At 42.9% G+C, this 12,892-nt stretch overlaps 1 protein-coding gene across 1 annotated transcript in view; it reads left to right on the forward strand.

Annotated features, from left to right (window-relative positions):
- The window catches only part of LOC104639325 (uncharacterized), an 89,877-nt gene that overhangs the window by 45,860 nt on the left and 31,125 nt on the right, over positions 1–12,892 (forward strand). The window contains exons 24-28 of the mRNA XM_075747859.1: positions 670–781; positions 1,998–2,047; positions 4,646–4,822; positions 9,342–9,459; positions 10,311–10,473. Of these exons, the coding sequence (XP_075603974.1) occupies positions 670–781; positions 1,998–2,047; positions 4,646–4,822; positions 9,342–9,459; positions 10,311–10,473 (620 nt within the window). The remainder of the gene's footprint in view (positions 1–669; positions 782–1,997; positions 2,048–4,645; positions 4,823–9,341; positions 9,460–10,310; positions 10,474–12,892) is intronic.

Consider the following 12,892-nt stretch of genomic DNA (forward strand, 5'->3'; position numbering starts at 1 on the left):
AAGCGTCAGTGAGTTTACAGCTGAAAACATTGCAAAATTATGACAAATAAGGATAAGGGCATTAAACATGATTTTGCTCCTCCTGTAGAACAGAGCTTGGTCTTGGTGCTTGTATGCCCACTTACTAGCTCCTCGGCCCAATTTCCTGGCTTTTACATGGAGTACTGTGCACTAACAGGGTACTGGCAAGACACGGTTAGAGCAATTTTTTGTATTGTTCAGTGCTGGTCAGCTGGGAATTGAGCACTGAAAACTCTGTGCTAATTGAACAACCTATGGTTTGAAGGTACAAATAAAAAGGCATTCAACATGTCCAGCTTAGCCCAGGCAGCCTCACGGTTCCTGTTACTATCTTAATGCTAGTATGAGGAGGTATATATATATTTTTAATTTGTCTCTATTCCTTTCACCATTTATTTCACTTGCACTGAAATTAAAAATATGTAGACTGCGAGACTTTCCCCAGAGCTCATATCATCTCTGGTAGTTGATCCACAACATTCAGTGTATTTCTACCTGTTATATATAAGGAATAAGTAAAATGAATGTTGTTGGAGAAGCTGTGTCTAATCTAAAGAAGTTATGATGTGAGTGGTTTAGAAGGAGGTTGTCAGTTTACCTTTTGAGAGGTGACTCTTCTCACCTCCCACACTTTTTTCCCTTCATTAGAGCTCCAGAAGCTTTCATTTCCATTCAGCTGGAGAAACAGGGACCCCGAGACAGGATGCTGAACACTTTCACTCAAAAGAGAGAAGCACTGGGCAGCAGGCTGCAAAACCCTGTGAGTACTTCAGGAGGCTCCTCAGCGATTTTGAGAGGCACTCTTGGCTTTTGGCATGTAGGCAAAGTGCTAGCTTCGAGTTAGCATTGTATTTACTCTGTGGTTACTCTAGGGAGGAAGGTAAGCTGGTGGCAGGTGTGGAAACCCTGGTGGAGGGGAAGAGGCTGGGATGTGGCCAGGGTGTGCAGATCAGGCCCTGGGTTGCAGATGGTGGCCCGGCTCCACTGGCAGTGGTGGGATACTCAAGCGAACCTTCTTCCACTGTGCCATCTCCCCGTGGTCTCCCATGGGCTGCAAGGCTCCTGACGGAGAGGTGCATGGAAAACAGCAGCAGTCTGCAGACACATGGCTGACTAAGGGTTGTGGACGCTAATGGGCATTGCTCCTAAACTGTTTCCAGCCTAGGTAAGGAGGTAAATTCTGGGTATAATTATGCTGATAGGTACAGAACTGTTCTGGGCTTTTACCTATGAAGCATGTAACAGTGTTCCTAGCTAGAGACAGACACTATGTGAGGAAGGGTCCTGTAATAAATATTTCTAGCAGTTTCATTAATTTTTTTTTAATTTTAGAAGAAGATGTGAGAGTTATAAAAAATAATAATTGTAAAGATACCATGATGAGTGTAGATTTTGCCTTTTGCAAATACCTCTTTATCTAGCGTCTAAAGGTGAGAACATGGATCCTGTATTAAACTGTTTGTGATTTTGTATCTTGTGGTGAATACATTACAGGTCAGGCATGGCCTTAAGGATTTACCAGGTAGTAAAATCAAACTCCTTAAACACAAACCCTTAATGGCTATTGTCTTTTTGAAATAGTCAGCATAAATTCTTTAGTTTAATGTACTCATAACCTTCTTACCAGCTCAGTAGGCCATATGAATGTATAAGGAAATAACTGCTAGCTGCAGACTCTTTTGGGAAATATTACAGAATTTGTGAACAAAATTATATTAACCAGACTTGAATAAAATAATTGTGAATTTATTTACAGGACTTGCCTTAACTGTCTATTGGGTCTGGCATACTGGTCGAACTTTCTTAATGATTATCCTCCTTAAAGTTTTGGAATTTCATAGTTTAGATATTTGTAATATTATAGGGGTTTTTAAAATTATATTAATAGAAAATGTTACAAATGGTTTAGCTTTGTTAGATTCACAGTACATGTAAGTCCTACATGCTACTAAGAAGAAAATTCTGTCTCATTAAAGGATGAAGTTCTGAAACTCAAGACAGACGTTATTGTTGAATATTGCCATGAGTAAGTATATCTATCTGATACAGACATTTACTATATGTCTAATATATGTTTAATATAGATCTAGTATAGACATTTCCATACAAACACATCATGTTTTAAACATAACTCTTGCTCCGAGGGCATCTTTTTCATGTGGATAATATGAACTTATGGACTTTCTATTCAGAATATTATGAACATACCTGTAAGCCATTTTGCAAGCTGAGGAAAAGAACACTATCAGTGGTTTAGTGGGATAACACTACAGGCAGTATAAGCTATGTTGCTGGAGGAGTAGGAAGTATACTGTTTGGAGGACAAAGGACTGATGATGAGATGCTTGAATAAGAAATTGGATAGGGAATTAGCTGTATGGTTGCACTCAAAGAGTTGTGGTCAATGGCTCGATGTCCAAGTGGAGATCAGTGACGAGTGGTGTTCCTCAGGGGTTGGAACTGGGACCGGCACTGTTCAACATCTTTGTCGGCGACATGGACAATGGGATCGAGTGCACCCTCAGCAAGTTTGCCGACGACACCAAGCTGTGTGGTGTGGTCGACATGCTGGAGGGAAGGGATGCCATCCAGAGGGACCTTGACAGGCTGGAGAGGTGGGCCCATGCAAAGTTCAACAAGGCCAAGTGCAAGGTCCTGCACATGGGTCAGGGCAATCCCAAGCACGACTATAGGCTGGGTGGAGAGTGGATTGAGAGCAGTGCTGAGGAGAAAGTGTTGGGGGTGTTGGTGGACAAGAAGCTCAACATGAGCTGGCAATCTGTGCTTGCAGCCCAGAAAGCCAACTGTATCCTGGGCTGCGTCAAAAGAATCATGACCAGCAGGTCAAGGGAGGTGATTCTCCCCCTCTACTCCACTCTCATGAGACCCCACCTGGAGTACTGCGTCCAGCTCTGGGGGCCCCAGTACAAGAAAGACATTGAGCTGTTGGTGTGAGTCCAGAGGAGGGCCACGAAGATGACCAGAGGGCTGGAGCACCTCTCCTATGAGGACAGGCTGAGAGAGTTGGGGTTGTTCAGCCTGGAGAAGAGAAGGCTCCAGGAAGTCATTATTGCAGCCTTCCAGTACCTAAAGGGGGCCTACAGGAAAGCTGGAGAGGGACTGTTTATCAGGGAGGGTAGTGACAGGACAAGGGGTAATGGGTTTAAGCTGAAGGAGGGTCAATTTAGATTAGATGTTAGGAAAAAATTCTTTACTGTGAGAGTGTTGAGGCACTGGAACAGGTTGCCCAGAGAGGTTGTGGCTGCCCCCTCCCTGGAAGTGTTCAAGGCCAGGTTGGATGGGGCTTTGGGCAGCCTGGTCTAGTGGAGGGTGTCCCTGCCCATGGCAGGGAGGTTGGAACTAGATGATCTTTGAGGTCCCTTCCAACCCAAACCATTCTATGAGTCAATGATTCTATGCTAAGCAGAGGCACACAACATCAACACTTTTTTGGTATTTCAGTAGAAATACCAGATAATCATCATTGACGTGTGCGAGAAATTGTAGTGGAAATAATGTGCAGTATATAAGAAAATTAACAAGTGGCATGTACTACCCTGTGAATTCATTCTAGTTTGTAAGACAACTTGGGAGAAATCAGAGGTTCAAACAGAGTTGGACTTGATTTTTTTTTTTTTTTAATCCTGTGTTCATATGTCAATGTTCAGTATTTTATGGTTTTTACTCCCAGATGAATTTACATTTCTGGGACCTTTGTCTTGCACACAATATCATGACCTTGAGCACACATGCCAGTAAAGAAGGGTAAAAAAACCAAAAGGAAATGTGTTATTTCGTGTCTATTTTCACTGAGAAACAGACTTGATATACCACCCTAGACTAGTTTATGTGTTACCTTTCTACTGGAGTGCATAGCCTGTTATGAAACCACCTAAGAGCTATGTTCCAGATCTACTCTGTCAAAAAACTGGGCAAGAACCTGGCATGTGGCCAGCATCCAGATCTGTCTTCTCCTCAAATGCCCAGGTACGCAGAGGTGCATCCAAGTAGCCTTGGGAAAGAGCATGGTGAGGAGCAAGCTGCAAGTAGGGCAGCTGTTTCAGTAAGCCATGTTTTGCAAATGATATAGATTTGTGTCATGCTGCAGATGCAGACTACCTTTAAGCCAGGTACAGCTCATTGAGTGTGTAGGTAAGGCCAGACCAATGAGTCTGGAGGCAGTTTGCAGCCACGGTCTGGAGCGGAGTTTCAGCACAGCTCAGTGACGATGAAATCTGACTCAGGGTCACACTGTCTAATTCCCAGTTCTGCAATTAACTCGTCATCTCACTTACCTTCTTTCTGCTTCTGCTTTCTTATTGTAATTTAAGTATCAATAGCTACCACAAAGCAGTTGCTGTATTAATTGCAGATCTTCCTAAGGCATTGTTAAGACATCTGTGTGGTGAAGAGCATTAAATCTAAAATTTACCTTGATTCTTAAATGCCACTTTCACAATTTTTGTCCTGCTGGTTTTCACAGTACAGAAGAATCATAGCTTGTAATTTCGGCTGTAGAAGATGCCAAAGATGTCCCTATAGAGATTAAGCTCAACAAAGGTAGAGCTTATCTGGATAGATGACGCCCTGTACAACACTACGTATTTTAATTATACTTTTTTAGGCTGAATCAGCGTGTGTCCCAGCATGCCCTGAGAGGTCAGCTCATTGGGTGCTACAATAGCCTAAGAAGCCTCTTAGATGATTTCCCTGTCATCAGAGACAAGTACTTCATAATTGGACTATCTCAAGGGAAAAAAGAGGAGCAAGACTTAAAGAAAAACCTTGCAGCTGATCCCAGGTTTGTATCATGTTTGCAAGTGTGTTCCTGGGGGCCAGAGTCCTCAGTCAGTGCATATTACTAAGTAAAGATGAATACATGTTTGTAAGGGGAATGGTAGCCTTAAAGTGCCCCAAGTGGTGTGTTCTGCCAATCTTCAGGCAATTTTGATGGATGGAGAATGCGCAGTCAGAGTTGCCTGCAAAAGCTGGTATATGAAGAAGGAACACTTTAAAAATGTGCTTGGTTCTAATCCCAATACTGCATGTAAGGGGGAAAGAAACTGATAATCTCATTTTCAGGAGATAAATCTTCTGCTTTAATGATTAAGCCTAAGTAGTGAGGAGTGCCTTACCCTTTAAATTTCATTTATTTAAGGTTTAAACAAAACTTGCTAATAAGTTGCAGGCGTGTGACTTGTCAGAAGTTAGGAAAGGAGAGGAAGAGCACACGACACACTAGGGGATGACCCTGTATCATCTGCTTCTTTCAGAAAGGACATTTTTTTGGCCATGTCACAAGGATCTCCTTCCTCAAAACTTGTGGCTAGCAAGGCGAGCCCTTCTGCTGACTCTCTGTAAGTCTCTGGGCTCCCCATGTTAGCACCAGCAGGCAGATGGTTTTAGATGTGAAAATAGTCACCCAGCACACTGGTTTTCCTCTTGATCACCTTGTTCCCCAGCAATAGAGAGGCTCAGCAGCAAACACAAAAACCCCTCACTTGTTAAGGTTCAAGCAAAAGCTTTAGTTCCAATAACAAAGGTTGGGAGTGTGGTTACAAGCCTAACAAATCATAAACCATGGTTCAACAGGATACTTGAGAAGGTGATCGTCACCCCTTCCCTGTTGTTTAACTGCATGCCAGCTGCAGGCTTGTGGAGCTACACCTGTCTTGGGCTAGCTCTTATCTTGCTAGTAGTTGCTGGGGAGTAACCCCATCACGGGCCCATGGCATGGGTCGTTTTTCTTCCTTTATCTGCCAGCTTTTATTGGGTGTTGTCTAAGGCACTGTATTTTGTACTGCTGTCTTGGATGCCCTGAGAAGCTTTTAAGCTCTATAGTATTTTACATATTATCATAAAATGTTGCACATGGGCCATTCATAACACAGTCGCCCTGAGCTTTAGAAGGAGCCTTCTCTGGACGCAGTAACAGAAGAGATAATAGTAATCCTAGAGAAAAATATTTTAGTAGTTACTTGTCATAGCAACTGTTTTGGTTTCCATCCTAGTTTATTAGCAAGGACTAAATCAAACATGATTTATTTGCACAGAGAAGCTGAGTTCAGCTGCAGAACCTGTACTTCTGCAGTTCATGCTATGCATTACCTGCTACTCTTGGTGTCACAGGAACATTGAGCAAAGAATAAAGCCATGGTGTGTTTCAGGACTATACATCTTATGACAGAGAACTTGCAGAGCATTGCCTCTGCTGGGATATTCAAAATACAGATTAGCCAGTTCTAGCACTGTGCACCCTAATCAGGTATTGGCTTGTCCCTTTTGGACCTGTAACTTTTCAACAGCAAGAAAATATTTCAATACCCTATAATAATTTATAGGGTTATACTATTACACTTCTTCCAAAACGGTAATGTAAGCATATTAACTTATAAGCAGTTACATGTTGTCTTTTTACACTTTAAAATGAAACATCTGAAACAATGAAACATCTTAGAAAATAAGCATGTATACATGTGTATGCCCTTTTATTTTTTAAATACCCCTGAATTTTCTGAGGTTGCCTTTTCTCCTCCTGTGCTTCGATGCTTGCCTGTCTCTCTCCATCAACTTGCAGCCACACTTTCATATCGCTTGCTATAGCATGCTGCTTTTCTGCGTTTGATATACAAAGGAAGCCGAGAGCAAATCCTTATCTACCGGAGGGAGGCAGATGTGAAGGTGTCTGGAGAGCAGGGAGAGTGAGGACTGCTGCGGCACACCCTTCACACCTGCGTGGACCTGCCCCTGGCCTTCATGCCAGAAAGGGACCTGCGGGGAGCTGGAGAAAAGGCTTTAATTAAAAATGGCTCCTGCCCTTTCAGCCCCTCTGCCCTTTTTTTGTCCCCGCTTTATCAGTTATTACCAGTTAATGTTTCATTTTCTGTTGTTGTTTAATTGAAGCTAAGAAGCACCTTGTAGACAGCAACTGTCAATTAGTTATGATGAAAGCAGTAATTTAGCTTCCATCCTGCCTGCATTTAGAGGGTTATAGCAGGACATTAATTCAATTGCTTTCTTATCTTCTGAACTAATCTCGTTGCCTGCATTTGTGGCTGCCAAGCACTTGGAGGGTGAGCAGGTCCTGCCTTCCCTGTCTCTCCCTCCCTCTGAGAGGAACCTGCAGCTGGGTGGAAGAAACAGTGTATGATGTGGTGGACAGGGGGAAGGTACCTAGTTACAGAGGAGGAAATACAGGGAGGAAAAAAGATAGGCGTTGAGCGAAGAGGGGGAAAAAAGAGAAAAAAAACCATGGAATAAAGAAGAAAGGAAAGAAGAGACTCTCGAGGAGAAGCAGAAGAAATGAGAATGAGAATAGTTACAATGAAAAGCTTTCTGCAAATATATATATGTATTTCCATAAGCCTATAATTCATTAACATCAATGGGAAATGAATAGCCCACCTAACTTTAGACACCTGTATCTGACTAGGCTCCCCTGATAATAAATGGGTGCTTCAAAGGGATGACCCATTTCACATTCCTGCTTTACGATGAGATGAGTTGTGTCCTGGAAGTGCCTCTTTCTCTCTCCAGCAACTCAAGGGAGGTGCTCGTACTGTCAACACCCACATTTGGTTGGACGAACCCCCTATCCTTCCTGATTTTGCTATCTTTGTGTCATATAGAGTTCAGCTGCAGGGATGAAGGGAAGGCTGTGAATACATATTCTGCCCACCCTTGCTGGCTTACCTAAGCCTTAGTAGTAACCCTTAGGAAAAAAAAAAAGGCAGAAGCACTCGGGTGCAGTTATCTCACATGAGATAGCAAAAGATTCCTGCAGCAACTGCCATCTTAAAAGTAAATGTTAGAAGCAGGAAGAAAAAGGCAAATGTAGGGCTGTGGTTTCTGCATAGTGGTGCCATCCTGTTCTTCCCTTCCCCCTGCCTTATTCTTTGTTCCCAGATTTGGCATCTGAAACTAGGTCATAGCTCTTAGCCATACATGTTTTGAAATCACTAGTCACTCTGTGAGCATGACATAGCATCTCTGGGATGTTTTTTTTTGGGGGGGGGGGTGTGTTAGGGTTTTTTTACATGATGTAGAAAATCTATTTTGTTTGGGATTAAACGGTGTTCTAGCTGTTTCTTGGAAGATGGCACTACAAATCGTTCATGTGCTGCTGCAGTAGACAGCACCTGGGCTTATCTGGATGCAGTGGACTGTGCTTATTTTCCTGCTGAAGAAGTTAGGTGCCACATCATAGCAGGGTGACATAGTGTGGGACTCCTTTGCAAACCCAGCTACGGAGAAGCCACCCTTAACATCCTGTGGTAAGGTGGGGAAGTACAGCATCTGTGCCCACAGTGCTTGTCTGCCAAAGTCTGAAGATGAAGCACATCTGGAGAGCATGTGCACTTCTGCCTTTGGAGGTCACCCTGTTTGCTCTCTTCCTGCTGATACCGTTTATGGGCTGTGATGTAAAGCAGAGGAAATGGAGAGTGTGAATACTAATCTCACCCTGAAAAGCGTCACTTGTCTGGTTTCCTTAGGTACAATTGGTGCTTATCGTTCTTGTGCAAAAGTTAGTAGGGCACAGCTGGTTAAACAAACCCTGCCCAAATATAATTTCCGTGCTCACAACATGAGTATTTAACCTTTCATTACTCCATCCCACCCAAATCAAAGGTCTATTTTTTTGCATTCAGCTTTGATTTTCTTCAGACAAAGGGGAAAAAAAAAAGATTAAAAACCCTGCAAAACTTACTTGAGAAAGAGCTGAACTCCATCTCCAAGCTGAACTTATATCTCTTATTTCAAAATGTACTAGCTGCATATTGTACTTCATCTTCATGTATGTGAAGACAAGAAATGGCACATTGTATATAAAAACAGGAAAATACATTATTCATGTAATAAATGTATTTTCATATCTTCTGGCAAAAAAAAAAAAGAGCTGCCTACTAGTAATTGCACATCATATTTTAAAATAATTATATAGATTTTTAATGCCTGTCTGCTGCTTTGCCCTGCCTGTCTCCTGTTCTAGCCAGCAAAAGCATGTTCGTGGTGGAAGAGACCCTGAATATCCTCAGCACAGCAGCTCACGTCCCTGCTTTATAAATCAGATGCTTTAAGAAAGTTTCTTTCAAATCGTACTCAAATTCAGCAGGTTTTGGAGGTCAAACCTTTACCTCATATTCTACACATCAAAGCTAAATCATGTTATGTCTAAAATATACTTGCTCCAAAGCTTAAAGGCAAATCCTATGTGCAAGTAGCAGTTTTATCAAACTTTTTAAAAAAATGTCTTTCTGGGAATGACAGGCAGAAAGAAGCCTCAAAATGCTAAACACCTCTCACTTCTTGCTATAATTCAGATCCTTCCGTCCTCGACCACACTCTTTGCTGTCTCCAGATGGATGCACCTTCCTTAACTTGTGGTTCATCCCTCACCCTACCGAAGTGCTGATCATGTTCAAAAAGCTTCCAGAGAAGGTCAGTATTTGCTAATGGTAAAAGAAGTTTTCTTCCAGGCACTAAGCTACATATATCTTTTCACATGCGCTATAATTTTGCTTGTCATTGGAGATGGGGAAATAAATATCAGTGGGTTTAATCTGGATGCAGCTAGCATGTGCCACTGATGAGGGTGTTGATGAAGAGTGCCTGTCAGGAAGGAGAGCTTCAGTCCTCTGGGTTTAGAGGTAGAAACAACAGTAAAAGAAAAGGAAGAATCCTTTAGTTAAATCTGTAAAGATCGTTAAAGATCAGAAGTAATTAAACCAAACCCCAGCCATGCTGTGTTGCCTTTTCCTATTTGTGAAAATATTCCCCATCCCACCAGTTTATCAAGTATTGTCCCTGTCCCCACGTATGCAGAAGCGGCAGGCTGGGACCTTTATGTCCTCTGACTTGTATCTACTGAAATAAGGAGGAGAGGGGAGAGGAGGAGAAGGAGGTACCTGGGCTGGCCCTGGCAGTGCCAGAGCTGGAGATGGTGCAGTGCAGGGGGAGAGGACTGCAAGGGAAAGGCTGCCCGGCCACGTCTGTCTATTTGCATAGATATAAACACTGAAAAAAGGGGTTGTATGAGAGACTGTGGAAGCAGTTTCTAAAACAGAAGCTGTGACACCAGATGGGATGGTGACAGCTGGGAGTGATATCCTGAGCCAGAATGAAATCCAGTGCTTGACCTTGCTCTGAGATGCCCGTTGCCCTCCCAAGGAGGTCTCATTTGGTGCCCAGGAGTGGTTGTGGCCCAGGAAGCAAAAATATTTGCTGCTTTGGTGTGTTTGCTTAGGGCTATTATCTGACTGGTTTTATTTGTGTATTTGTATTGTCTGCAGGCTGCTCTCAGAGGTCTCCACCTAAGCCTAGAAATTGTTGGTGCATTTCACGACATGGTTTCTTATCTCCTGGCTTTTGCTCAGTTAGGAAATTCCCCAAACTGCTTTTGTGCCTTAAACCCAGAGCCTCTGACTCCAGACTGGGGAGGGACCGACAGGATTGGTAAGTAACTAATACTGCATGCTTAAGGTAGATGGTTCCAGGTGCAAAAGAGTGTGAAATACTGATGGTGAGAAAGGGACAAAAGGAACACGAAGATGGGAGCAAATCGAGGGAGGCGATTCTCCCCCTCTACTCCACTCCCCTGAGACCCCACTTGGAGTACTGCATCCAGCTCTGGGGTGACCAGTACAAGAAAGACACGGAGCTGTTGGAGTGAGTCCAGAGGAGGGCCACGAAGATGACCAGAAGGCTGGAGCACCTCTCCTATGAGGACAGGCTGAGAGAGGTTGTTCAGCCTGGAGAAGAGAAGGCTCCAGGAAGACCTTATAGCAGCCTTACAGTACCTGAAGGGGCCTACAGGAAAGCTGGAGAGGGACTGTTTATCAGGGAGGGTAGTCATAGGACAAGGGGTAATGGGTTTAAGCTGAAGGAGGGTAGATTTAGATTAGATGTTAGGAAAAAATTCTTCACTGTGAGAGTGTTGAGGCACTGGCACAGGTTGCCCAGAGAAGTTGTGGCTGCCCCCTCCCTGGAAGTGTTCAAGGCCAGGTTGGATGGGGCTTTGGGCAACCTGGTCTAGTGGAGGGTGTCCCTGCACATGGCAGGGGGGTTGGAACTAGATGATCTTTGAGGTCCCTTCCAACCCAAACCATTCTATGAGTCTATGATTCTAAGAGATTGATGTCAACTGAAGAATAAAGTCTAGATCAAATTCCATTCTTTTTTTTTTTTTTTCCCCTGCTCCATTTTACTGAGGGAAGACTGTCACATTTCCAAAGCATGCTCACAGCATCACAGATCTATCGCAGTCTCACAGAAAAGCAATATACCTATCGGACTTGGGAGGTCTCCTCTGGCAGGGAACAGAAAACATGGTCCAAAAATTGCTCTTCTGCTCTAGCAAGTGTCTGTTAAGCCATCTGGTCAGCCCACGAGGATTTTATCTTTACCAGAAGATGAAAAAAGGCAGGCTTGGGTTCCTCTAGTAAATCTGTCACTTGATCCTCTTTCCAAAGGGTGAAACAGCTGAGGTGCATGCACAAACATGTATTTGTGCAGAAATAGTACCAGTTTCCCTAATAGCTTTGACCTGTTGTTCAAGTTAAACTATACTGCAGGAGTGAGATTTACCTACCTTTCCTTTAGTGATTAGCAGTGAGGTATGAAACTACTAGTCTCTAACCACCAGTTCAGTACTTCTGCTGTCACTGAACACCTTCCCTGGACACTGTTGCAGAGACACCTTCAGAGGAGTTGCTCATCCCAAGCTGAAATGTATTCAAAGTGAGCAGGATGAAACCCTCTTTGGAGGGGTAAGATTGCAGGAGCCCAATTAAACTTGATGCCTGATAATTAGGCAACTAAAGTCACATGAGATAATCCTGTCCCTGAAGTACTCTTGGCATTTGGCTTTTCAGCCACTGGATTATTCCCACAGTGTAGAAAATCGGAGTGTCAAAACATGGCACGTTATCCACACCTCCTTCTCTGTGGGGGTGTGTGCTACATGGCTGGGCTGTTTTCATGCCACCTAGAAATGCCCACATTTATATAGCTGTACATTTGGCGCCACTGAGACGCAACTCAGGAGTAACAACTTCACCTGCACAGCTTCCCCTCTGTCCTGGAGTCTTCCAAAAATGAAAAATTGATTATGACAATTGGGTAAAAATATTACATTCTTCAAGAATTGGGAAAAATATATAAAAGACTAGCTTTGTCTTTTAATGCCTCCAGGTTTGTCACATTATCCCTTATGTATTTTTCTTTTTATTTGAGTAAGATTTTTATTATCAGTTCTGAATTTATCTTCTTGAAATTTCATTTTGGTAGGGAAGAAAGGGCTCAGTGAATCATAAATACCTGTTACAGCTTTTATTTTAATACTGTGCTTGTGAATGTTTGATTTTGAAGTGGGTTTATTTTCTCTAACAAAAAGCACTGCCTGTTCTGCAGTGTGCACTCATTGTACCATCAAGTGCGTATTAGTAACTTCATTTGTATATGGCTGAGAAAGCTCATGTAAATTAGCATGTTTAATGAGCTTTGAAACAATCAAGAAGACTGAGCTCAGTGATCAGTGAGAAATCACATGACCAGATGTAGGAGGAATATTATGTGCAATGTATTTCAATTTCAGATATATCTAATGTGTGCCTAGCTATCACACTTTTAAACCAGAAAATACAGACAATGGAGTCCCCGGAACTCTGCTGTCTCTGTAACACATTTGGTACAGACAATTTAACTCCATTGCTCCTGACCAAGCCATCTTTGTTGTTGCTGCTGCTGAGGAATAATTCGCTCTCCCCCAAAATCAGAACATTTAACTTCCTTAAATGATGGCAGTTCCTGCAGCCTGACAGAGAGAACATTGGGTTTCCATAACAGACGCTTTCAAGTTAAATCACTTTGGGGT

The sequence above is a fragment of the Balearica regulorum genome, chromosome 3, assembly GCF_011004875.1.
Source record: "Balearica regulorum gibbericeps isolate bBalReg1 chromosome 3, bBalReg1.pri, whole genome shotgun sequence".
Classification (NCBI taxonomy): Eukaryota; Metazoa; Chordata; class Aves; order Gruiformes; family Gruidae; genus Balearica; species Balearica regulorum.